The sequence below is a fragment of the Microcaecilia unicolor genome, chromosome 6 (assembly GCF_901765095.1).
Source record: "Microcaecilia unicolor chromosome 6, aMicUni1.1, whole genome shotgun sequence".
Taxonomy (NCBI): domain Eukaryota; kingdom Metazoa; phylum Chordata; class Amphibia; order Gymnophiona; family Siphonopidae; genus Microcaecilia; species Microcaecilia unicolor.
This window is the reverse complement of record NC_044036.1, coordinates 279727670-279753782: the sequence shown is the minus strand read 5'-3', so window position 1 is coordinate 279753782 and position 26113 is coordinate 279727670. Positions and strand designations below refer to the sequence as shown.

At 43.3% G+C, this 26113-nt stretch overlaps 1 protein-coding gene across 2 annotated transcripts in view; it reads right to left on the bottom strand.

Annotated features, from left to right (window-relative positions):
- Positions 1–26113, bottom strand: part of KCNT1 (potassium sodium-activated channel subfamily T member 1) — a 418934-nt gene that overhangs the window by 171844 nt on the left and 220977 nt on the right. For both annotated transcript variants that reach the window (XM_030207584.1, XM_030207586.1), the window contains one exon: positions 12797–12896. In XM_030207584.1, coding sequence (XP_030063444.1) covers positions 12797–12896 — 100 coding nt within the window. The remainder of the gene's footprint in view (positions 1–12796; positions 12897–26113) is intronic.

The window sequence follows — 26113 nt, the reverse complement described above, 5'->3', positions numbered from 1 at the left end:
AAAAAGTGAGGGGGAGTGGCATTTTATGTTAAAGATAATATTAAAGCCACACAATTGCAGGGCCTACAGAGTAAGGAAGAGCCTCTGTGGGTCAATCTGGAAAGAGGGAATGACCTCCTTTACAGACACAAGAAAAAGGACAGAGATTTAATTGCAGGCATTCAAAATATAGCTATAAAAGGGGAAGAACTACTAATAGGTGATTTTAATATGCCAGACGTTGATCGGCTAACCCTATTGTGAGGTCTTTTAGAAGCAGAGAGATCCTGGATTCTGTGCAGGGGGAACTATTCCAGCAGTTGATAATGGAACCTAAGTGGAATGGGGCCATATTGGACTTCGTGCTTACTAATGGGGAGAATATTTCTGATGTTATAGTAGGTGATTATCTGGCATCCAGTGATCACCAGATGGTGTGGTTTAATATTAAGATAGGTGTGGAGAGGGTTCATTCAAAAGTGAAGGTTCTAGACTTTAAAAAAAACCTAACTTTATTCAGATGGGAGATTACCTCAAGGATTTGCTGTCTGGGTGGGATCATCTGGAATAAATTGGAAAGCAGTGGGCAAAACTGAAAGTGCACATGGATTAGTCGACTTGTGAATGATTCTACTGTCTCCCAGCAGCAAGCAAAATGATCATTTATTGTTGTAGAAAAGATTCAGCAGCTTTCTGATGGGTTGTAATAGCAGTGGGCTATGAAAATGAAGCACCTTTCTTTGTGGGTGAGGAAGGAGAATACAAGCTGGTAGAAAATGAAAAAGTAATTGTAAGAGATTTTTATTTGGTACTGCGAAATAGGGAGTGTGTGGGAGAGGGGGGGAATTAGTTGGAAAACCAGTAAGAAAGCTTTGGTTTTTCATACAGGAAAATTGTGACACAAATATTCTACTTCTGGTCCAGAGAAGTGGGTGGCTTACTGACATTTGGTGTCCTGAATTTTCTTGTGATGTCCCAGCTCACCATTTCAAAGATAATTTTGTATCCTAATGAGAAACCCAATGAGAGATGTTAAAATCTAGCTCAACAAATTCTACAGCTGTAATTTTAGAGTGACTAGGCTTGGGTCTAAAAATATCTCAGCATGTCAAATATGGAATCTCCTCTTTCCAAACATAAGCCTTTGCAGTGTGATAAACTACCTCCATTTTGGTCAGATTTGAATGAGCCGTTTCATGATATCCTATGCCCTCTGCCTTTCTCACCTCTGTTTTTCCAAGATCTGGACAGAATTCACTTTTTAGAACAAATTTCTCAGCCTTCACTTTGCATAACCTTTATTACAGGATTTAAATACTTATTAAAGCATAAAAGATTAGGGGAGAGTGATCTATGGCTATACTACAGACAGAACAGAGAGAAACAGACTAAAATAAAGGAATGGCAGCCGTAGACCTAACACTGTTCCCTCTAAGCTGAATGGGATTCCTCCACCTACAGTGCTGCCAGTGGGGGGGTGCTGTTTTATTATCACATTTTCAAATAGTGAGCTAAGGCAAGTTCTGCAGAACTCCAGGGAACCTGTCTGTCCCTAGCAATTGAAAACCCAATGTTGAAGCACTACCCCCGCCCCCCTCGCCCCCCCCCCCCCCACTGGCAGCAATGCAGTTGGAGGAGTCCCGTTCAACTTAGAGAGGAAACAGTGAGACCTAAGCAAGGCTGACCAGAAATTAATTCTAAATGGAAATATTTCAGATGAAAGAAATATATATCAAAAAGCTTTTCCTATGGGAGTTATGAACATATTTATAAACGATCTAGAGATGGGAGCAACTAGTGAGATAATTAAATTTGCTGACAACACGTTATTCAAAGTTGTTAAATCGAAAGAGGATTGTGAAAAATTACAAGAGGAACTTACTAAATGGCAGATGACGTTTAATGTGAGCAAGTGCAAAGTGATGAATGTGGAAAAGAGGAACCTGAATTATAGCTATGTAATGCAAGATTCCACATTAGGAGTCACTGACCAGGAAAGGGATCTACGTGTCATTGTTGATGATATGTTGAAATCCTCTGCTCAGTATTTTTTTTTTGTACCCCACACTTTCCCACTCATGGCAGGCTCAATGTGGCTTAGGTACTTATTTGTACCTGGGGCAATGGAGGGTTAAGTGACTTGCCCAGAGTCACAAAGAGCTGCCTGTGCCTGCAGTGGGAATTGAACCCAGTTCCCTGGGACCAAGGTCCACCACTCTAACCACTAGGCCACCCCTATGCGGCAGCGGCTAAGAAAGCAAATATAATATTACATATTATTAGGACGTTATAATGCCTTTGTATTTCTCCATGGTGCAGCTGCACCTCAAATATTGTGTTCAATTCTGGTCGCCGCATCTCAAAAAAGATATAGTGGAATTAGAAAAGGTACAGAGAAGGGTGACAAAAATGATAAAGGGGATGGGACAACTTTCCTATGAGGAAATGCTAAAGCGCTAGGGCTTTTCAGCTTGGAGAAAAAAATGGATGAGGGGAGGTATAATAGAGATCTATAAAAAAATGAGTGGAGTGGAATGAGTAGACGCGAATCTCTTGTTTACTCATCCAAAAATACTAGGACTAAGGGGCATGCAATGAAGCTACAAAGTAGTAAATTTAAAACGAATTGGAGAAAATATTTCTTCACTCAACGTGTAATTAAACTCTGGAATTCATTGCCAGAGAATATGGTAAAGGCGGTTAGCTTAGCGGAGTTTAAAAAAGGTTTGGACGGCTTTCTAAAGAAAAAGTCCATAGACCATTATTAAATGGACTTGGGGAAAATCCACTGCTTATTTCTAGGATAAACAGCATAAAATTTATTGTTCACTTTTGGGATCTTGCCAGGTACTTGTGACCTGGATTGACCACTGTTGGAAACTACTACTACTACTACTATTTAGCATTTCTATAGCGCTACAAGGCGTACGCAGCGCTGCACAAACATAGAAGAAAGACAGTCCCTGCTCAAAGAGCTTACAATCTAATAGACAAAAAATAAAGTAAGCAAATCAAATCAATTAATGTGTACAGGAAGGAGGAGAGGAGGGTAGGTGGAGGCGAGTGGTTACAAGTGTTTACGAGTCAAAAGCAATGTTAAAGAGGTGGGCTTTCAGTCTAGATTTAAAGGTGGCCAAGGATGGGGCAAGATGTAAGGGCTCAGGAAGTTTATTCCAGGCGTAGGGTGCAGCGAGACCGAAGGCGCGAAGTCTGGAGTTGGCAGTAGTGGAGAAGGGAACAGATAAGAAGGATTTATCCATGGAGCGGAGTGCACGGGAAGGGGTGTAGGGAAGGACGAGCGTGGAGAGATACTGAGGAGCAGCAGAGTGAGTACATTTATAGGTTAATAGAAACAGGATGTTGGGCTTGATAGACCTTTGGTCTGTGCCAGTATGGTAATACTTATGTACTTTACAAAGGAGATGTATTTTAAGGAATAAGGAGGTGGGTTTTCATTCAGAAGGAAGCACTTGCGGGCCTGAGGGTACATTGCCAGTGAATTTTGCCAGAAAACACTGCCTGATTGTCTGGCTCCTACTGGAGTTTTCCTTTGAAAAACCCACAGTCTGTAGCAGTACTGTCATTTTTTTTACTCTGCATATTCAGAAGGAACAAAGGGGTCCTTTTACAAAGGTGCATTAGTATGTGCAAATGGTAGAGACACCCAGCAGCGCGAGGTAAAACCGCTAGTGCTCCTTTGTAAAAGACCCCCAAAATTTGCAGGTTAAATCCTTGACAAGCATATTGCTCCTCCTCAGGGCCTGGTGCCATTTTGAAAAGAGGTTTTCACATGGCTAAGCAGGTGTGAACCAGCAGAAAACTCCCTTTCAAAAACTGCCCCTTTAGTGACACAGCCACAAAGGTAACAAGTGTATTCTTTAGAGGACTGTTGAGATGAATTTTCATACACCTCGCTGAGGGCTTTCTCACACTTCAGACACAGGGAGAGTCATTTTCAAAAGCATTTCTGCAGGCAATGCAGTATCACATATGCAAAAACATGTTTTATAGAATGGCCCACCAGATGGGTGATTAAAATGTATATGCATAAATTTATCAGGACTGAGTGGAGGCTTTTCCAGGGCAGGGATGGGGAAGGGTTAATGTTTACAAAGTACCTTTTGAAAATACACTTTAATTAACTTGGAACATTTGTGTGCAATAATGAGCAGTTGTTAATGTAAGCACATATACTCTGGAGTAAATTTCAAAGCAGAAGGGTGCACATAACCTCATTTTGAAAATTCACTGTTATCCACACAGGAAATATGTGCAAAATATTCACATGTGTGCTTGGTTATAAAACTGCTGTTCTCAACTGGTGTGTGCAAGCACCCTGGAGGTGTGTTCCACGACCGGCACACAGAGCAGGAGGGGTTTTTGTTTTATTTTTGTAAAAGTTATAGCATGGTCACTTTCTTCCCTTCCCTCCGTGGGTCTGGCACCTGTCCCTCACCCTCCCCCAGTTCCCACCCCAGTTTGTCAAACCTTGTCTGTGCCATAATACGCTGCCTGGGTTGACCTGAAGTCTTTCCTCTGTAGCGGCCCGCACATCTGATTCAACTTCCTGTTTATGCAAGGTTGGGCTGCAGCAGAGGAAAGGCTTTGGGTCAGCCCAGGCAGCATTTTATGGCTGCTGCTGCCAGGACAGATAAGGTTTGATGGATTGGGGGGGGGGGGGAGGATCAGGGACAGGTGCCAGACCCATGGGAAGGGGCTGAAGAAGAGGGAGAAGTTCTGGACTCAGGAGTGGGAGGCTGAGGGTACAAGAGTTGAGGGGACTGAGGGAAGATGCTGGACTCACGGGGGGAGGGTCTGAGGGAGGAAGAAGGAGAGGTGCTGGACTTCCTAAGGGTGTCTGAAGGAGGAAGAAGTACTGCCCTGTGGAGGGGGGGAGGGGAGGGAGAGGTGCTGGACCTGCAGGGATGAGGGGGACAGGAGAGATGCTGACCTGTGGATGGAGGGAGACCAGAGAGAGGGGGGGATATGCCAGACTTTGGAGGGAGGGAGAGAGATCCTGGACTATGGAGAGAGATGCTAGACTCACAGGAGATGTAGTTACACAAATCCCGATGCCATGCTTCTTCTTAGGTTGTGTAGGCGGTAAACCACACTTACCAGGCTTTCAGTTTGCTGTTTACACAATCCAGGAAGGAGCACAGCAACAGAATTTGTGAAGCTGTGTTTCCTGTGGCTACTTTCTCCTCTGAGATGCTGCCCTGCTGAACATTGAAGCGGTACTTTTTGGTGAGGAGGAGGGGAGAAAGAAGGGACAGGGATTTGCTGGACTATAAAGGAGAAGGAAGAGGGGACAAGGGGTTCCTGGACCACAGGTATGGAGGGAAAGAGTGAGAGGAGAAGGGTGTTGCTGATCCTTAGGTGTGGAGAGGAAGGGTAAGGAGACAAAGAGTTGCTGGAGGGAACAGGGGAGAAGACAGGGAATTTCTGGACCACAGGAGTAGAGGAGAAAGAGATGACAAGGAGATGATGGATCATAGATGCAGAACAATACTAGACAGCATCGCCCCAATTCAAACTAGAACTTCACACAGAAAGAATTCAATTCCGTGGTTCAATGAAGAACTGAAAAAACTCAAAATACAAGTTAGGAAACTAGAACGTGCATGGGAAAAAAAAAGACGATCTCACACTTAATGAATGGAAACAGCTCCGAAGGAAATATAAATACACCATAAGACAAACCAAAAGACTATACTACAAAACTGAAATTGGACCAAATTACAAGGACACACACACACTTTTCCAACTCGTCAATAAACTACTAGACACTACATCAGTCACAAATAACAGCAAAGATACACCAGGAGCCGAAAGCCTCACGAAATACTTCAAAGAGAAAATAGTACAACTGCGACTCAAAATACCTACCAGCCCCATCGAATACGCTGTACTCCTAGACTGTCTAGATCCAAACCCAGGAGTATACCCAGCAGATAGGATTTGGAATAAATTTGAGATACTATCAGAAGATCTCATCTCCCAAACGCTTAAAAGATTCGCCAAATCTCATTGCAAACTAGATATATGCCCTAATAACCTTATGAAATCGGCCCCCCAACACTTCATAACAGATCTAATGAAACACGTGAATTTTATGCTACAAAAAGGACTCTTCCCAAAGGAGAGAGGAAACATTCTACTCACCCCCATACCCAAGTGAATTAACCAACTACAGACCAGTAGCATCCATTCCATTAATAACCAAAATAACAGAAGGATTGGTAACCAAACAACTCACAGACTATCTAAGCAAATTCTCAATACTACACGACTCCCAGTCAGGATTTCGTTCTAATCACAGCACTGAAACAGTACTAGTTACACTCATGAATAAATTCAAACAAACGATTGCAACCGGAAAGAACATACTACTTCTACAATTCGACATGTCAAGCGCCTTTGACATAATTGATCATGGAATCCTACTACACATCTTTGAATACTTCGGCATCGCAGGCAATGTTCTTAACTGGTTTAAAGGATTCCTAACCACACGCTCATATCAAGTGACATCAAATTCGGTTACATCAACCGCATGGACACCTGAATGCAGAGTTCCACAGGGATCCCCCCTTTCACCGACTATATTCAACCTAATGATGACACCCCTGGCCAAATTACTATCTAACCAAAACCTCAACCCATACATTTACGCCAATGATGTAACGATCTACATCCCATTCAATCAAGATTTAAAAGAAATTTCGAATGAGATCAACCAAAGTCTACATATCATGCAGTCCTGGGCAGATGCCTTTCAGTTAAAACTCAATGCAGAAAAAACCCAATGCCTAGTACTTACCTCTCAACATAACACGAACAAATTCACCACCATCAACACACCAAAATTAAACCTACCAATTTCGGATACCTTGAAAATCCTTGGAGTTACCATTGACTGGCACCTAACACTTGAGAATCACGCGAAAAACACAACCAAAAAGATGTTCCAATCAATGTGGAAACTAAAAAGAGTAAGATCATTCTTCCCGAGGACTGTCTTCCGCAATCTAGTACAATCATTAGTACTTAGTCATTTAGATTACTGCAACTCACTCTACGCAGGCTGCAAAGAGCAAATTCTCAAAAACCTTCAAACAGCCCAGAACACGGCAGCCAGACTCATATTTGGGAAATCAAAATACGAGAGTGCAAAACCCCTACGAGAGAAGCTACACTGGCTCCCACTCAAAGAACGCATCATGTTCAAAATATGTACCCTAGTACATAAAATCATCCATGGTGAAGCCCCAGCCTATATGTCAGACCTGATAGACCTACCATCCAGGAATGCTAAAAAATCTTCTTGCACATTCCTTAATCTTCATTTCCCCAACTGTAAAGGTCTAAAGTACAAATTAATGCACGCATCAACCTTTTCTTATATGAGCACGCAGTTCTGGAACGCACTACAACGTAACCTGAAAGTGACCTATGAACTGACCAACTTCCGTAAAGTACTAAAGACCTATCTCTTTGACAAGATATACCATAAAGACTAAAGTATGTGACATTCTCACACATATCCAGAAATGTAATGCCTTCTGTTTTATTAAAAATCCTTCTATAATACCAAATGTCTACTCTTTTCTAAATTCCACTATCCATGATGTATTGTAAGCCACATTGAGCCTGCAAAGAGATGGGATAATGTGGGGTACAAATGCAATAAATAAATAAATAAATAGAGGTGGATGATCAAGAGAGACAGGGAGTTACTGAACTACAAGGGTGTGGGAAGGGGAGGGGAGATGTTTGGCATGGTGGAACCATGTAGGATATACTATGAGGGCTCTCAAGGAGGTGAGTGAAAGAAAGATGGTGACTACAGAGGGTAGAAAAAGTAGTAATGAGCAGTGTGTGAAAGAGAAGGGAATAGGAGGCCAGGGATGGAGTGAGACAGGAGAGTTAGGGGGATGAAAGGAGGAGATAGAAAGTTGATAAGTAAGTGAACTATAGGAGGGGGAGGACTGAAGAAAGAAAGAGGGTGAAATTTGAGTGGGCAGACAGAAGAGAGATAGAGGAAATATATCAGAGGCGGATAAAGGAGAAAGGGAAAAGTGCAGAAAGAACATATGGACAGCAACAACTAGAAAGAGAGCAGAAGACAGGAAAGCAGAAAAGAGAAACTGGGACCAACATACTTGGAAAAATAAAATGCCCAGACAACAAAGGTAGAAACAAAAAGTGTTATTTTGAATTTATTAGATGGAATATATTAGTTTTGGGAAATGTGCAATGCATTTCTGTTTATATTTCTCCTATGTTGTCACACATGTCCAGTTTGATTTTTATCTTCATATTTCTATTATTAATTTGTGATCCCTTGTTATGTATTTGGTGAGAGTCTGTCTCTGGTTTTGCTTGCGACCGAGGTGTGGTATTCTGTTTGCATATAGTTTCTATGTAGAATACTGTGGTAGTCCCATTTGTTCTGGGTTACTAGTAGAAGGTGTATTGCTGTTCTATGGCTTCATGTAATATTTGTAGGGCTGCCTGTTCTTAGGTAGGATTCATGTTTGAATCATAGGAATTAGTGTTACTGTTCTATGATACATTTGCTACATGTATTTTAAGTTAGGATTTTTCAGGTTTTGTATTTCACAATGAGGGGCATAATCGAACGGGGCGCCCAAGTTTTCCTGAGTAAGTCCTCGCAGGACGTCCCCACAAAGGGGCGGGGAAACTCGTATTATCGAAACAAGATGGGCAGCTATCTTTTAATTTCGATAATACGGTCAGGGACGCCCAAATCTCAACATTTAGGTCGACCTTAGAGATGGTCATCCCTAGAGATGGTTGTCCCCAATTTTCGGCAATAATGGAAACCAAGGATGCCCATCTCAGAAACGACCAAATCCAAGCCATTTGGTCATGGGAGGAGCCAGCATTTGTAGTGCACTGGTCCCCCTCACATGCCAGGACACCAACCAGGCACCCTAGGGAGCTCTGCAGTGGACTTCAGAAAAAGCTCCCAGGTGCATAGCTCCCTTACCTTGTGTGCTGAGCCCCCCAACCCCCCCCAAACCCACTCCCCACAACTGTACAACACTACCATAGCCCTTAGGGATGAAGGGGGCATCTAGATGTGGGTACAGTGGGTTTGTGGTGGGTTTTGGAGGGCTCGCTGTTTCCTCCGCAAACGTAACAGGTAGGGGAGGATGGGGCTGGGTCCGCCTGCCTGAAGTGCACTACAGTACCCACTAAAACTGCTCCAGGGACCTGCATACTGCTGTCATGGAGCTGGGTATGATATTTGAGGCTGGCATAAAAGCTGGAAAAAATATGGGGGTTAGTGACCACTGGGGGAGGAAGGGGAGGTCATCCCCGATTTCCTCCGGTGATCATCTGGTCATTTAGGGCACATTTTTGTGGCTTGGTCGTAAAAAAAAAAAAGGACCAAGTAAAGTCAGCCAAGTGTTCGTCAGGGACGCCCTTCTTTTTTCCATTATCGACTGAGGACACCCATGTGTTAAGCAAGCCCCAGTCCCGCCTTCGCTATGCTTCCGACACGCCCCCGTGAACTTTGGTCATTCCCGCGATGGAAAGCAGATGAGGACTCCCAAAATCGGCTTTCGATTATGCCGATTTGGGCGACCCTGGGATAAGGACGCCCATTTCCCGATTTGTGTCGAAAGATGGGCGCCCTTCTCTTTCGAAAATAAGCCTGAAAGTGTGGTAGTGGAGAGGTTTATGTTGCTATTATTCAGATAATATGAGATTCAAAAGAAAAGATTTTTTTTTTTGTACGGTAGCTTCCATAGAGAAAATGTGCTAGGTATGATCTGCACCTGCTGCTGGGGGAAGGTAGGATTTTGTGGATGCAGAGCATGTTTACACTTAATTCACTAGAACTGCCACGCTGCATTAGACCACAGGTCCACGGAAGTCATGTTTGCAGTGTGTCACATATGCGAGCAATGTTTGTTAGGAGTGTCCTGACTGAAAAAAAGCTTGAGGACAACTGTTATAAAATGACTCCCGTGGTGTCAAATATAGAGGCTCTTTTACTGAGCTGTGATAGGCGTTGACACATATTATGGGGCACACTCAGGAATCCTGGAGTAAGTGCAAAATGTGCGCGCACTAACTGTGTGATAAAAAAAAATATTTTTAATCTAAGGAGGCATGTCTGGGGACAGAGAGTAACCGTCCTGAGCTAATCAGTAAGTGCAGCTATATTACCACATGCTGATTAGCTCAGGAATAGCATGTGGCCCTTTACCACCTGCAAAATGAGAGGCGATAAGTGCACACATGGTAATTTTTGTAATGGTTGTGCACTAATGACAAAATTAGCACATGGCCATCAATAAAAGAAATAGAAAATGGCCATGTCTATAGGTGTGGTAAAAATGGCCTTAGCACGCAGGAAAAAAACCCACATAAGAGCGTGCTAAGGCCAATTTTTACCACAACTTAGTAAAGGAACCCCATAGAGTTTTATCAGCTATTCATCTTCTTCTGTACCTATAATTTATTTTTTTTTTCTCCCTTTATATTTATGGAATTTGCAAACTATATCACAAGCAATCCACTTGCTATGGAAATATAGGCCAACAGTGAAATTTAAATTATAGCATATACAATCTCAAAAAGGAAAGTAGGTCACATTAGACCAAATTATGGGGGGAGGGGGGAGTACCAGAAATCAGGAAGGAAGAGAGGAAAGAAAAAAACATTAAAAAAAGCAAAAAGGCCACAATCATAAACATAGCAGACTCCCAACATATGCAACCAAACAATGGACCATTCTCATTAGTCACTGGACGTGAAGCAGACATAGCCAGATTTCTTGTTTGTTTTACATTTTAATAAGACCACAGTTGTTCAGAGACAAAGCAGATATAGTTCACACCCATATATTTCACCAGACATTTATGGGGATATTTTAGGGGAAAACTGCCAAATCACAAACCTCTTAGAGCGTAGCAAGAAAAAGTGCACCTGTGGTTCAAGGCTACAGATTTCCAAAACAGATACTGGAATTATTAGTGGCACTGCTCGTTATCAGTTGGGGTCTTCCCATCACAAGGGTAGTGGGTAAATTCCTAAGAACCTATCAAAAAGTTGTTTAAATAAAAACCAATGCAAGGAGCAAAGAACACACCACAGTTGGCAATCTGATAGAATCTTTGGGGCCCTTTCACTAAATCTTAGCTGGCCCTAAATACTACATGTCCTATTTTATACCTATAGGCCACGTGGCACTTAGCTCATGCTAACGTCTGTTAGTGCACATTAAGCTTTAATAAAAGGGCCCCTTTACTTGGGGGCCCTTTTACTAAGCCACGTAGATGCCCAACGTGCGCCAATTTGGAACTATCACCCGGCTACCACATGGCCTAGGTGGTAATTTCATTTTTTTTATGTGTATATTCCAAAAAGATATAACTGCATAGAGCAATTCCAATCAGAAACTAAACCATATATTTGCTCTAATTGTTAAATCTTAGTTCTGCATTTAAAACAATTAATGTTATTTAGTTTTTAACAAATAGCCTCATAAGCCCAGGGTACCATTTAGATATATGACACCAACTGTGTGACTATCATCATTGGCTCCACCCCCAGCCAAAAAAAAACTACAGAGAAAAACTCTCAGGCTGAACACTCTAACTGAGAGAAAAGTCTGTAGTCAAAAAAGGCATATAGGGTGTATTTTACAATTAATTTTGAATCAAATACTAGAGCTACATCTAACTACCACCGCTGAAACTCTAAAGCTAGTTAAAAGATAAGAGGTGAAAAAGGTACCAAATACAAATATAAAAAAAAAATGGAATTGAAAAAATACTTAGCTCCTCATGTGGTCTCACACCATGTCTCTATAGTCTTTATTTTCAATACATCCGTTAATTCCAATGGTGTAGTGTATTCGGTCGGGATCAATTTTCACTCCGACTCAAAAAAATTCCACACCATAATCCTCCATTTCTCATTTTTGTATGTGTGCCAGAAAATATGCTTTATTTTCTGGCACGCAGTGCTAACCAGGCAGTAATTGGCACTGTACGTGTGCTGATGATTACTGCCCGGTTAACGTGTGAGACCTTACCACTAAGTGAATGGGTGGCAGTAAGGTCTCAGGCTCAAAATGGATGTGCAGCAATTTTCATTTTGCCGCACATCCATTTTAGGCCAAAAAAAAAAAAAAAAGAAAGATCTTTTTGCAAGTGCAAAATGGACCTGTGTGTGCCCGATACACATGGCTACACCAGCACAGGCCACTTTTTGGTGCACCTTAGTAAAAGGACCCCTTGGTACCAAATGAATATCATTCTTTGGCATTGTTCTATGATTGCAGCCACCACTGTAACTTGAGAAGAAATACTGTTAGGGGCCCTTTTAGTAAGCCATGTAGGCACGTATGCGCATCCTACATGCATCAATTTTGAACTACCGCCTAGCTACCACGAGGCCCAGGCAGTAATTTAATCTTTTACGCATATCTGCTACGCACGTCGGAAAATTTTCCAGTTCACGGTGCTAACCGGGTGGTAATTGGCATTGTACGCGCTCTGACAATTACCACCTGGTTAATGCGTGAGACTTTACCACTAAGTCAATGGGTAGCAGCAAGGTCTCAGGCTCAAAATGGACGTGTGCCAATTTTCATTTTGCCACATGTCTGTTTTTGGCCATAAAAAAGGCCTTTTTTGCAGGTGTGCTGAAAAATGGCCTGTGCTGGTATAGATGTGTGTATTGGACGTGCATAGGTCCATTTTTCAGCTCACCTTAGTAAAAGGACCCCTTAGAATTTGTTGCAAACTAAAGAACATGTCTGCAGACTCACCATCCTATTCCCTCGTTTGGGTCATCCAGCAAGACTCGTACCATGTACAAAAGACAAGACAGCACCTTTAGAGAAAAGTTGAACAACCGTATTCGTAGACCTGCAATAAACGCAAAACCTAATTATTTGTGTACACAAAGATACTCTTCCATTTTCAAGCCTCCAACAACATTTCTGAGGAACAATAAATCTTCACAAAGTGTAAGGAAGAACAGTGCTAGGATGCTGAACCTTAGCTACATTTGTTTCTAGATATTGCAAAGCATTTGATAGTCTGTACCTGTCAGAGGTAGCCCATTAGCCCGACTTCTGGATGGGTAAAAATTGGTCATTCGTGTGAGGTAGAATGAGCAAAACAAAAGACAGACACTGTTTATAGGCCTTACACAATCTAACTTGGACTGACAGGTCTACAAAATGCTGAGTGGAGTAGAACGGGTGAATGTAATAAATTATTTCTCTTTCAAAAAAATACAAAGACCAGGGGACAGTTCATAAAGTCAAACGGTGATACATTTAAAATGAATAGGAGAAAATATGTTTTTCACTTAACAATGCCAGAGGACACAGCAACAGCAGTTAGCATATCTGGGTTTATAAAAAGGTTTGGACAAGTTCCTGGAGGAAAAGTCCATAATCTGCTATTAAGATAGAAATGGGGGAAGCCACTACTTATCCCTGGGATTGCTAGCATGGAAGCTTGCTACTCTTTGTGATTCTGTCCTGGATTGGCCACTGTTTGAAGCAGGATATTGAGCTAGAAAGAACCATCGGTCTGACCCAGTAGGGCTATGCTTATGTTCTTATGAGAATGTAGAAATGAAGGCACACCTTTCCTTTTCTTAATCTACCTCCCTTTGCAACCATGTCACCAAGGGAATGATGGCAAACACATGGCCAGAAGAAGAAAAATATTGTGTTCTTCTAATGAAAAATTATTACAGCTGAGCTGTTCAAGATGAAACATCAAATATTCAAAAGGTAGCTTGTTTTCATAATTAGGAAATCAAGGGATCCTTTTACAAAGGCACACTAACTTTTCAGCGAGCGCTACAAATAAGCTTGTACTAAACGCTAGAGATGGCCATACATTCCTATGGGCCTCTACAGTTTAGCACATGCTAATCATTAGCGTGAGCTAAAAATGCTTCCACGCCAGTGTGAAAGACCCCCAAAATGCAGTAAAGTTGTGGCATAAAACATGGGTTCTGTGGTGGCTGCATTGAAAATATTCTTGGAAATGTCATCTCACCAGCCTTATCCAGTAGGAATGGACAACCAGAAAATGTTAATTTCGTGTCATTTCTGGAAATGTTCTTTTACGGTGGCATGCGCTCTTGAAAACAGTGTACCTTTTAGCCAAATACGGTGAACTATTTTGAAAGAGTGCGCACTATTATTGGCAAATGAAAAATAAGAAATTTGTGGGGGAGTTTCTGCTCATTTTCAGGTTTTACCAGCAGTGTACCGAGGGCGGGGCAGTGGGGGCGGTTCGCCCCGGGTGCAAGCTACAGGAGGGGTGCAGGAGCAGCCGCTTAGCTGTAGGCTCCACTGGTTCCCTGCTCCCTCTGTTTCTTCCTGTTCCGGGGCAGAGGGAGAAGGAAACTGGCAGAGCTGACAGCCTCACAGCTGCTCCCAACACCCCAGGAGGTAAGAGCAATGCACTCGGGGGGGGGGGGGGGGGGGGGGGGGGGGGGTGCACTGGGGAGGGGGATGACGCTGCACCCGTGGGGTGTCGATGCTGCACCAGAGCGAGGCACAGCAGTGATCCTCCCCAGGTAGCAGCCGACCAAGGAACACCACTGGGTTATAGACACCTTTTTACTAAAGCTTAGCACATGCTAATGGTATTAACATGCACTAAGAGGTCCTTTTACTATGCAGTGGTAAAAGGGGGCCTGTGCTAGTGCCAGTATGTGTTTTTGATGAGCACTGAGGCCCCCTTTTACCGCAATGGGTAAAAAGCTGTCTCTCTATTTATTTTTTAAGGAAATGGCTGTGCGGTAAGTGAATCCACTAAACGTTCAAAAAGGGTTGGGAGTGATAAATCGCTTGACTATTGTGATAAACACAGTGTCTGCCCTTACTTGAGGAGGCCGCCAGAGGGCGCTCTCCCACTGAAAACCGGGAAAATGCCCATTCTGGTCACTAGAGGGAGCTCCAGGGATCTAGCTGAGTATTGACTTGCATGGGCCAGTAGAGGGAGCTCCAGGGAGATAGCTGGGGGAGTGAGAAGAGAGTTTTGCCCGAAGGAGAGGAGATGGGAACCTGGAGACCTGAAGCCTGGACTATGTGTCCTCAGGACGTACAGGAACTGTGTATTCAAAGGACTGTGTGTCCCAAGTACGGGCAAGGTAAAGCAGGCTGCAAAGCCTGGGGTTAGAAGTCCCCAAAATATTGAGGTTGGAACCAGGGGCGTATCTGCGTGGGGCCTCAGGGGCCTGGGCCCCCGCAGATTTCGCCCTGGACCCCCCTACCGCTGCCAACCCTCCCCCTCCGTTGCTCGCCTACCTTCGCTGGCGGGGGACCCCAACCCCCGCCAGCCGAGGTCCGCGTCCTCCTGCCGCTGCCGGCTGCCTTTGGTCCTTTAATTCTTCCATTGAAGCTGGCGCCGACGAAAGTTTCTTTTGAGTCTGACGTCGCTGCACGTTGTACGTGCAGGACGTCAGACTCAGAAATTGTTTCTGAGTCTGACGTCCTGCACGTACAACGTGCAACGTGCAGCGACGTCAGATTCAAAAGAAACTTTTTCGTCGGCGCCAGCTTCAATGGAAGAATGAAAGGACCAAAGGCAGCCGGCAGCGGCAGGAGAACGCGGACCTCGGCTGGCGGGGGTTGGGGTCCCCCGCCAGCGAAGGTAGGCGAGCAACGGAGGGGGAGGGTTAGCAATGGCAGCGGCTGGGGGGAGGGGGATCGGCAATGGCGGCGGCGGCGGCGGCGGCGGCGGCGGCGGGGGGGGGGGGGCTATAATGTGCCCCCCCTCTCTGGCCCTGGCCCCCCCTACCGCCGCAGTTCAGATACGCCCCTGGTTGGAACTGTGAAGTGGTTAAAGTGAACAAACAGCCGTGGGGTGGAGGACTGAGGAGGGTGGATTGTGTCTTCCACCCCACGGCTGTTTGTTCACTTTAACCACTTCACAGTTCCAACCTCAATATTTTGGGGACTTCTAACCCCAGGCTTTGCAGCCTGCTTTACCTTGCCCGTACTTGGGACATACAGTCCTTTGAATACACAGTTCCTGTACGTCCTGAGGACACACAGTCCAGGCTTCAGGTCTCCAGGTTCCCATCTCCTCTCCTTCGGGCAAAACTCCTTCCTCTACTGAGAGGAAGCTATTTATGAGGTGTCCAATACCTCCCCACCTCTTGAGACCTCGCCTCTCTGGTTCCAGAAAGATCTGGGTCTAGAAGTCTCTTCTCACTCCCCCAGCTATCTCCCTGGAGCTCCCTCTACTGGCCCATGCAAGTCAATACTCAGCTAGATCCCTGGAGCTCCCTCTAGTGACCAGAATGGGCATTTTCCCGGTTTTCAGTGGGAGAGCGCCCTCTGGCGGCCTCCTCAAGTAAGGGCAGACACTGTGTTTATCACACTATAAATCAAAACAAAATCCCATATATTTGGAATATCATAGACTCTAGCTTGGAGTCCGTGTGGGATCTCTCTGACCCTATAGGTCTCCTTACTTGGAAGGAAAAAGGCCTCAAAGAGCTGTGGGACACACTGTATCTGCAGAGCTTAAATGGATCAATTCGACCCTCTCTTCATCACTGGCCAAAAAAAACCTTCCAGTACTAGGTAACATCAAGCACCTTCAATTGTATTCTTTATACTATATGTTCTGTTATTACATTAAATTCTTGTCTATTAACTTGTCTTAAAGAGTTTAGATAAACTGTAGTCCTGCATGGTACATTTACTCTCTTATTTCAATATTTCCAGGCTTGTCTATCAAATGGTGAGCTTTAATGGAGAAAAGGACACATCTTTTCTTGTGCCTGTTCTTAATTGTCGGCATTAAACTCTTCTGCTGCTATCTTTATCTCATCAACACCTTGAAACTCTTGTGTTGTAACTTGCTGTCTTCATCACCCCTCTGTCCCAAGCTGACAATGGCCAGCGTTTCGCGCTGCTGTTTCAGGGTCTTGGCGGCAGGGTTACTACTGAAAGCGAGAAAGAAAAAGTCGTTCTGTCTGCTCCTATTGTACTGTTTTATTGCTCACTGAAGTCAACAATTGCCACTACATTACTCAGGGCAGCCACAGGTACACCGCGAGTACTTGTGGCTGCCCTGAGTAATGCAGTGCCAATTGTTGACTTCAGTGAGCAATAAAATAGTACAATAGGAGCAGACAGTAAGAATGACTTTTTCTTTCTCGCTTGCAGTAGTAACCCTGCCGCCAAGACCCTGAAGCAGCAGTGCATTGAGCCTATAAATAGGTGGGAAAATGTGGGATACAAATGTAACAAATAAATAAATAAAATACTACTATTCTTCAAGGCCATTTTAATTTGAATATTGATCAAAGTGATACTAATGCCATTGTCAGTGATTTTTGGGATACCTTAGCCTTACTAGGTTGGTCACAGGTAGAAAGTATTTTTACATATGTCTTTGGATCACTGCTCAAGTGGCTGATCGGTAAGTCCTGCAAAAGCAAAACATATAGTGAAAAACCATTGAATATCCCACATATCCTACAACGCTGCAGGATATGTGGGATAGTCAATGGTTTTTCACTATGTGTTTTGTTTTTGCAGGACTTACCGATCAGCCACTTGAGCAATGATCCTCAGCTGGGCGTCCTTTCCCCTGAAGAAGCCCTCCAGCAAAACAGGTCCGTTGGGTGGGGAGGCCCATACATGATGCTGGCGTTCAGCTAAGTGGGTTTTTTGCACTTTATGTCCTTAAATTTTGTTATACACAGTGGATTTAGCATATTTTCTAAACATTTTTAAAAAATATATTTTTCCATACCAAGGGAGGAGGGTGAAGATCAATGATTAAAGAAAAAACGGTGACTCTCTCTGAGTAATTTCAGCAATCTTGCTGTTTGTCACCTGTCTGAGGTCTCTTCCCCCCTTCTGCCGATTTTTTGAGATCCTACATTCTGCAAGAGTAGATTCGCTTGTATATTATTGTTGTATTACACAAATTGAAGCGGATTTCCCCCCTTTTGTGCTTGTTACACATGTCTTTGGTCATAAAATCATATTCAATTTTTGTACACACACCTTTTGTTACTTCTGGAAAGATTGCTGTGAATAGTGAAATTGCAAATGTCAAATTGTTGTTGCAAGAGAAAAAAGGTTGTTCCCCCTGGAATTCAGAAAATATGGGACTCATAAAACAAATGATTTGAGGTATTTGTGGCTACCAAAATGTACTTGATGTTAAAAAATGTACCGTTATTAAAGTAGACATTTTATGGAATTCATCATTGTTTGCCTCACTGGAACAGATTGCTCATTCTAAAGAGTTATAATTAGATGCAAGAATACAGTTCCTTGGTTTACATTACAATTAAAAGAGCAGAAATGTTGATTACATAGGATTGAGCATGCTTGGCATAAGAATCCAGGATCTAATGAAAACCAATAATATTTAACAGAAAGAGTTCTTTGATAAGAAAATTCAATCACTGCTGACCGGTTCAAAAGAATTGTTTGCTATTGTGGAGAAAATATCTCTACAGGCCCTCAGCCTATGTCTTTAATGTTACCAGCTTGTCAATAATTGGCAAATCATTTTCAAAAGACACTAGGAGGGGCATTTTGATATGATGTCTACATCTGATTTTGAACATTTTGCGAAAACTCGCAAAAATCCAGTAATGAACACGGAATTTTCAAACCAGAAAAAGTTTTCCAATTTTTTGTTTCAAAACTTGTCATTTGCAAGACGTTTTTGTGCTCAGTGCATCTATCTTTTAGGACCATTTTCGGAAAAAAAAAAAAATCGACCCAAGGAAAAACGCACAAAAACAAGCCATTGGGATGTATAGGGGGCCAGCATTCTTAGTAGACTGGCCACACAGACATCCCAGCAGAGCACTGGGACACCCTAGGGGGTGCTGAAGTGGACTTCAAATAAAAGGTCCAAGGTACACATCCCATCATTACCCCCTTATATTGTATAGTGTGCCCTCCAAAACCAAGTGTATCCAACTGTACACCACTACAACAGACCTTATGCCTGCAGGTGTCACCTATATGTAGGTTCAGTAGGTGTTTTGTGGTTTTGGAGGGCTCACATGCTCCACCACAAGTGTACCACTTAGAGTGGGATATGGGCCTGGGTCAGGGGTGTGCTGGTAAAATTTTAACAATGGGCTCTCTCTCCGGGCATAACCGGCCCTGAAATTTGGGGGGGGGGGAATACATGCCTCTCTCTCCCCTCCCTTGTGCAGGCACGCTAGGCATACCTTTGCCGAGCCCCACCAGCCAATAAATGGACTGCCACCATTCTCTGCTGCTTGTTTCTGGCTCTGAGCAGCATGATGGAACCTTCTTGCGCTTGCATGAAAAGTCCCAGCCAGATGCTTAGAGTCAGAAACAAGGAGCAGGGAGCAGCAGCAGTCCATTTACTTGGCTGGTGGGGCCAACATCACTGCCAGCAAAGTAAAAGAGAATTCAGGAGGGGGCCTAAGCCCACATTTTGGGAGTCAGTTGTTAAAGTAGCCATGGGGAGGCCTACTTTAACAACCGGCTCCCAAAATTCTCAAAAACTTAACAAACGGCTCTCGCGAGCCCGTGAGAGCCCGCTCCAGCACACCACTGGCCTGGGTCCTCTTCTCTATAGTCAACTAGGCTCCTCCACGGATCTGCTTGCTGCTGTAATAGAACTGGCCATAACATCTGAAGCTGTCACAGAGACTGGTATATACTGTTTCTTTCACATCTTTGGGGGGGGGGGGGTTGAAGGGAGTCAATTATCACTGGGGGAGTAAGGGGAGTCATATGCCTTAATCCCTCAAGAGGTCATCTGATCATTTAGGGCACCTTGTGACTTAGTCGTAATTGAAACAGTTCTAGACCAAAATTTCTAACTTTTAGCCCTGGACATCCTACCCCCAACATGTCCCCTTGTGATTTGGATGTACTACAGATAAAAACGTCTCAACTCCGAGTTTTGAAAATTGCAATTTGGATGTTTTTTGGAGAAAAAAGTCTAAGTGTCACTTTATGCTACTTTAAGACATATTTCTCTTTTGAAAATGAGCCCCTAGATATTGTTGCACATCTAGAACCCATTTGGGTACTGAAAGTTGAAACACATTTAGCTGGCTCTGTAAAATGGGAACAATTTATGAAGGTTTCCGGGAGTCAAGTCATTAAATAATTTAACAAAGGGCCCCTATTACTATACTGCAGAAAAAGAGGGCCTGCGATGGCATTGGCGTGTGTTTTTGACACGCGCTGCAGTCCCCTTTTGCTGGTAAAAGGAAAGTCTTTTTTTCAGGAAATGGCCATTTTGGGGTGGGAAGCCCTTACTACCACCCATTGAGGTAGTGGTAAGGGCTCCTGCGCTAACCCAGCGGTAACTGGGCAGCGCACAGCACTGCCCGATTACTGCTCTGTACACACCGGCACTATAAAAATATATTTATTTTTGTAGCACCAGTGTGTGGCAAGTTATGACGGCACACTGGGGTTGGGAACTACTGCTGGGCTGCTGCAGTAGCTTGGCGGTACTTCCTTTTTAGCGAGCAGTAAGCCTGCGTTGGGCTTTCTGCCGCTTTGTAAAAGGGGCCCTTAAATGTTTGTTTGACTTCAGTAATGAAAGCTATTTGTGAAAATATTGCACCTTCTATTTCAATCATTGTGAACAAAGTTTGTTGTGCGAAGATTGTTCGTGCTTGTTAAAAAGAGCACTAGATGGATCATCATTAAAGGGTCCAAATTTGGATTTGACAAATGTGGATAATTTCAGACTGATTTACTCTATTATTTTTGGCAAAAGTGATACAGAGACTTGTTTGGAACAATTTCAGAAATGTATTGAGGCTCAGGGATTTCTTGATCAATTTCAATTTGGCTTTAGACATAAACATATCACTGAAATTTTGTTACTTTCAAGAACAGAGACTATCCGCTGTGGTTTTGATAGGGGAACTAAATTTTTGATGATCACTCTATATATTTCAGCTGCATTTGATACAATTGATCATCAGCTACTGCTTCTATGTTTGCAGGCACTGGAAATTTCTGGTCAGGTGCTGGAATGGAAGTCTTTTTTTGAGTGAACAATAATTTCAGGTTAAAATAGGTACAGACACTTCAACTTGGACATAAATTTGATCTGGAGTTCTACATGGTTCATCTGTTTCAGCATTATCCCCCAGATTCTATATAATGCGCCTAGAGATCCGCACCAAAATCCAGGCGTATTCTATAAAAACACACGTAACTTAATTGGCTTAACAAGCTAATCAGCGCTGATAACAGTACTTAACAAGCAATAAGCACTAATTGGTAATAATTAGAATTTACATGCATAACTTGCTAAATGTATTTTGTAATAAACTGCACCTAAATTCTAATGTGTGCAGTTCAAAGGGGGCACTGCTATGGGCAGAGAAATGGGCATTTCGTGGGCATTCCAAAATCTATGGGCATAGTTACAGAATATGGCCCAGTGTGCGTAAATCTACATGCTGGGATTTATGCCACAGTTTCACTGGTATAAATGGAGGCATGTAGTTTTAGGCGCTGGGATATCAACTAAGCATATTCTATATACTGCACCTAAATCAAGGTACTGCTTATAGAATATGCTTAGGAGGAAATTTATTCCACGTGGATTTTTCAGGCACCATAAATAGAATCTAGCCCTATCGTTTAACATCTATATGGCCCCATTATATAAGATACTTAGATGTTTAGATGTTCGATATCAATTATGTGCAGATGACATTCAATTTTACTTTACAATTAGAGAAAAAGTTTCTGATACTTTTCCCTTTATGAACTTTTGTTTGAACACAGTGAAAGCCTGGCTGTCTGCAACAAATTCTTTTTTAAAAAAAATCAGGTTTTGAGATTACCAGTTTTCCTTATTTATTTTCATTTGGTGATATTGATATTCCTGTTGTAAGAAAAATGAAATAACTTTGTGTTATTTTAGATTCTTCTGTGTCCATGAAGGATCATTACAGAGAAGTTGTACAGCATGTATGTTTAAAGGTAAAATTACTGCAAAATTTGTGAGATTTGTTTGAGTGCTTGTAACTGTGGTTAAGGCCTGCATTTTCTCTTTGTTTGATTATTGCAGTATTTTATTTTGGGGCTTCCAATGTGGTCATTCGGGGTCTTTTTACTAAGCTGTATTAAAAGGTTCCTTGCGCTAGTGTCAGTGCATGTTTTTGACATGCACTGTGGCCCTGTTTTACTACAGAGGGTAAAAGGCTGTCTTTTTCTCAAAAAGAAACGGCCATTTTTTGTGGGGGGGGGGGGGGGGGGGGGATGGGGACCGGCACTACAAAAATAGAAAATATTTTTGTAGTGCCAGAAATGGCACGTGCTGGGGGTGGGAACTACTTCCGGGCTCCTGTGGTAGCCTCGGAGTAGTTCCAGGTTGGTGAGTGGCAAGCTAGGTGGGGCCACGGGGGCATGAGCCCCCACAGATTTAGCCCTGTCCCCCTCTACTTTCAACCCCTCCTCCTGCTGTTGCCGATGACAACCCTCCCCCGCCGCCACCAGGTACCTTTACTGGCAGGGTCCCCAACCCCCGCCAGCCTTAGTCTTCTTCAGCGTTGGAGGCAAAAACACATAGAGGGGCATAATCGAACGGCGCCAGCCATCTATTTGGTTGGCGCCGCAAAGAGCAGTCCCGAACCGTATTATTGAAAAAGATGGCTGGCCATCTTTCATTTCCATAATACGGTTGGAGCCGACCAAATTTCAGAGATGGCCAGCATCGGTTTTCGCCGATAATGGAAACCGAGGCCGGCGAACTCAAACCCGGCCAAATCCAAGGCATTTGGTCGTGGGAGGGGCCAGCATTTGTAGTGCATTGGTCCCCCTCACATGCCAGGACACCAACCGGGCACCCTAGGGGGCATTGCAGTGGACTTCAAAAATTGCTCCCAGATGCATACCTACCTTATCTTTTTTTTTTTTTTGTTACATTTGTACTCTGCACTTTCCCACTCATGGCAGGCTCAATGCGGCTTACATGGGGCAATGGAGGGTTAAGTGGCTTGCCCAGAGTCACAAGGAGCTGCCTGTGCCTGAAGTGGGAATTGAACTCAGTTCCTCAGTTCCCCAGGATCAAAGTCCACCAACCTAACCACTAGGCCATCTTGCGTGCTGAGCTCCCCAAATCCCCCCCCCCAAAACCCACTCCCCACAATTGTACACCATTATCATAGGCCTTAGGGGTGAAGGGGGGCACCTACATGTGGGTACAGTGGGTTTTGGGGGGTTTTGGAGGGCTTAACATTTACCACCACAAGTGTATTAAAAAACAATTTTTTGGGGATAGGAGGGGGTTGGTGACCACTGGGGGAGTAAGGGGAGGTCATCGCCGATTCCCTCTGGTGGTCATTTGGTCAGTTGGGGCACCTTTTTGAAGCTTGGTCCTGAAAAAAAAAGGGACCAAGTGAAGCCGGCGAAATGCTCGTCAAGGCCGGCTTTCTTTTTTCCATTATCAGGCGAAGCCGGCCAACTCAAATCACGCCCCTGTCCCGCCTTCGCTACCCTACCAAAACGCCCCCTTGAAGTTTGGCCGGCTCCGCGACGGAAAGCAGTTGGCGACGGCCAAAATCGGCTTTCGATTATACCGATTTGGCCGGCTTTAGGAGATCGCCGGCCATCTCTCAATTTGTGTCAGAAGATGGCCGGCGATCTCCTTCGAAAATAAGTTGGATAGTAATGTAAGGTTCCACGTTAGGAGTAACTGACCAGGAAAGGGATCTAGGTGTCATCGTTGATGATATGTTGAAATCCACTACTCAGTGTGTAGAGACGGCTAAGAAAGCAAATAGAATGTTAGGTATTATTAGGAAAGGAATGGAAAACAAAAATGAGGATGATATAATGCCTTTGTATTGGTCCATGGTGCGACCGCACCCGAATATTTTGTTCAATTTTGGTCGCCGCATCTCAAAAAATATATAGTGGAATTAGAAAAGGTACAGAGAAGGGTGACGAAAATGATAAAGTGGTTGGGATGACTTCCCTATGTGGAAAGGCTGAAGCAGCTAGGGTTCTTCAGCTTGGAGAAAAGACAGCTGGGGAGAGATGATAGAGGTCTATAAAATAATGAGTGGAGTGGAACGGGTAGACGTGAATTGTTTGTTTACGCTTTCCAAAAATACTAGGACTAGAGGGCATGCGATGAAGCTACAAAGTAGTAAATTTAAAATAAATTGGAGAAAATCTTTCTTCATTCAACATGTAATTAAACTCTGGAATTCGTTGCCAGAGAATGTGGTAAAGGCGGTTAGCTTAGCGGGATTTAAAATGGGTTTGGACGGCTTCCTAAAGGAAAAGTCCATAGACCATTATTAAAATGACTTGGCGAAAATCTACTGCTTATTCAATGTATTGAACTTTTTTGGGATCTTGCCAGGTATTTGTGACCTGGACTGGCCACTGTTGGAAACAGTATGATGGGCTTGATGGACATTTGGTCTGTCCCAGTGTGGCAATGCTTACGTACTTATGTACATGCTCCAGCACTGAATATCTGGGGTTAGCACAGCCCATGGCTGGAAGCAGTTTATAAGCTGCTTACCATCTGGGCTGAATATTACCCTGTTTGGTTTTCGTGTGTATAAGAAAGAAAGAAAGAAAGAAAGAAAGAAAGAAACTTCAAACTAAAATGTAAAGTTTACAATCTAGATTTTCAGGATGTGCTAAGGAGAAAGACAAAAATTTTAAACTAAAGGGTTTTCCCCCAATATTGCATCTGTGGGGATACAGTTTAGGGCCCCTTTTACCAAACCTAATTAGGTGACGGTAAGGGTTCTTTTCTTGCAGTAACCTGGAGGTTAGCCTGATTACCGCCAGGTAAGCCCTGACACTAAAAAAAATACAAAATATCTTTGTAGCTTCAGAAATGGTGCATGCTGGGGGTAGGAACTACCACCAGGCTCCTGCGGTAGCCCAGTGGCAGTTCCAGATTGGCGCACGGCAAGCCTATTGTTGCTCGCCAACCCTTCAGTAAAAGGACCCTCAGGGCATCTTTTACTAAGCCGCATAGGCGCCTATGCGTGCCCAACACGCACCAAAATGGAGTTACCACCTGACTACCACGTGGCTTTTGTGGTAATTTAATTTTTGGCGCACGTCCGATACGCGCATCTGAAAAATATTTTTTTATTTTCTGGCATGCATAGCGGACACATGCCAAATGGCATCTGATACACGTAGGTCATTACCGCCCAAATTCTTTACTGCTAGGTCCATGGCTGATGGTAAGGTCTCAGACCCAAAATGGACATACCACAATTTTGATTTTGCTGCATGTCCATTTTCGGGGGAAATAAAAAAGGGCTTTTTTACAGGTGTGCTGAAAAAATGATTCTGCGCACGCCCAAACCCCGAGCCTACACTACTACAAGTCATTTTTCAGCACGCCTTTGTAAAAGGACCCCTAAGTGCCTTCAAATTTAATACATATTCAATCAAAAAAATGCAGTAGGCATTCAGGAAAGAACCATAAATGTCAGATGAGGCTATAGACCAATAGGTGGCACTACGTTTCCATTTCCAAAGCACTATGTTTTGAAATATTAGCTACAGACTAAAGTATTTTTAAAAGTAGGCTTTTAATAAATTAAGGGCCTGTTTTACAAAGCTGTGCTAGAGATTCCTGTGCGGCAAATGAGAGGAAGCCCATTCGATTCCTACGGGCTTCCTCTTAATTGCCGCGCAGGAATTGCTAGCTCGGCTTTGTAAAAGAAGCCCTAAATGTTTGACTTATAAGTTATTTGTTTTGATTATAACTAGGTTGAAATATAGCAATATACAGTAAATTTTTAGAGTACTGTGTATCCAGAACAGTAGAAAATAAGGCCAAAGCTGGTAATGGATATAGTTCAGATAATGGGTCAGGTGTATATGTATGATCCATTATTAGAAAGAATTCCTATTATTTGAAATCCTGTTATTAAAAATGCCCATTTTCTGGAAATATATATATAGTAGAAACAGAATCCTCTTTCATAGCGAGACCGGGAAAGGGTTGGAAGGTAAAGCCTGTATGTTTGCAAATGATATGAACATTTGCAGTAGAATAATCATGCTAGAGGAGGTAAATAAGATAAAAGATGATTTTAAAAAATTGAGGAAATGGCCATAAATGCAATAGCT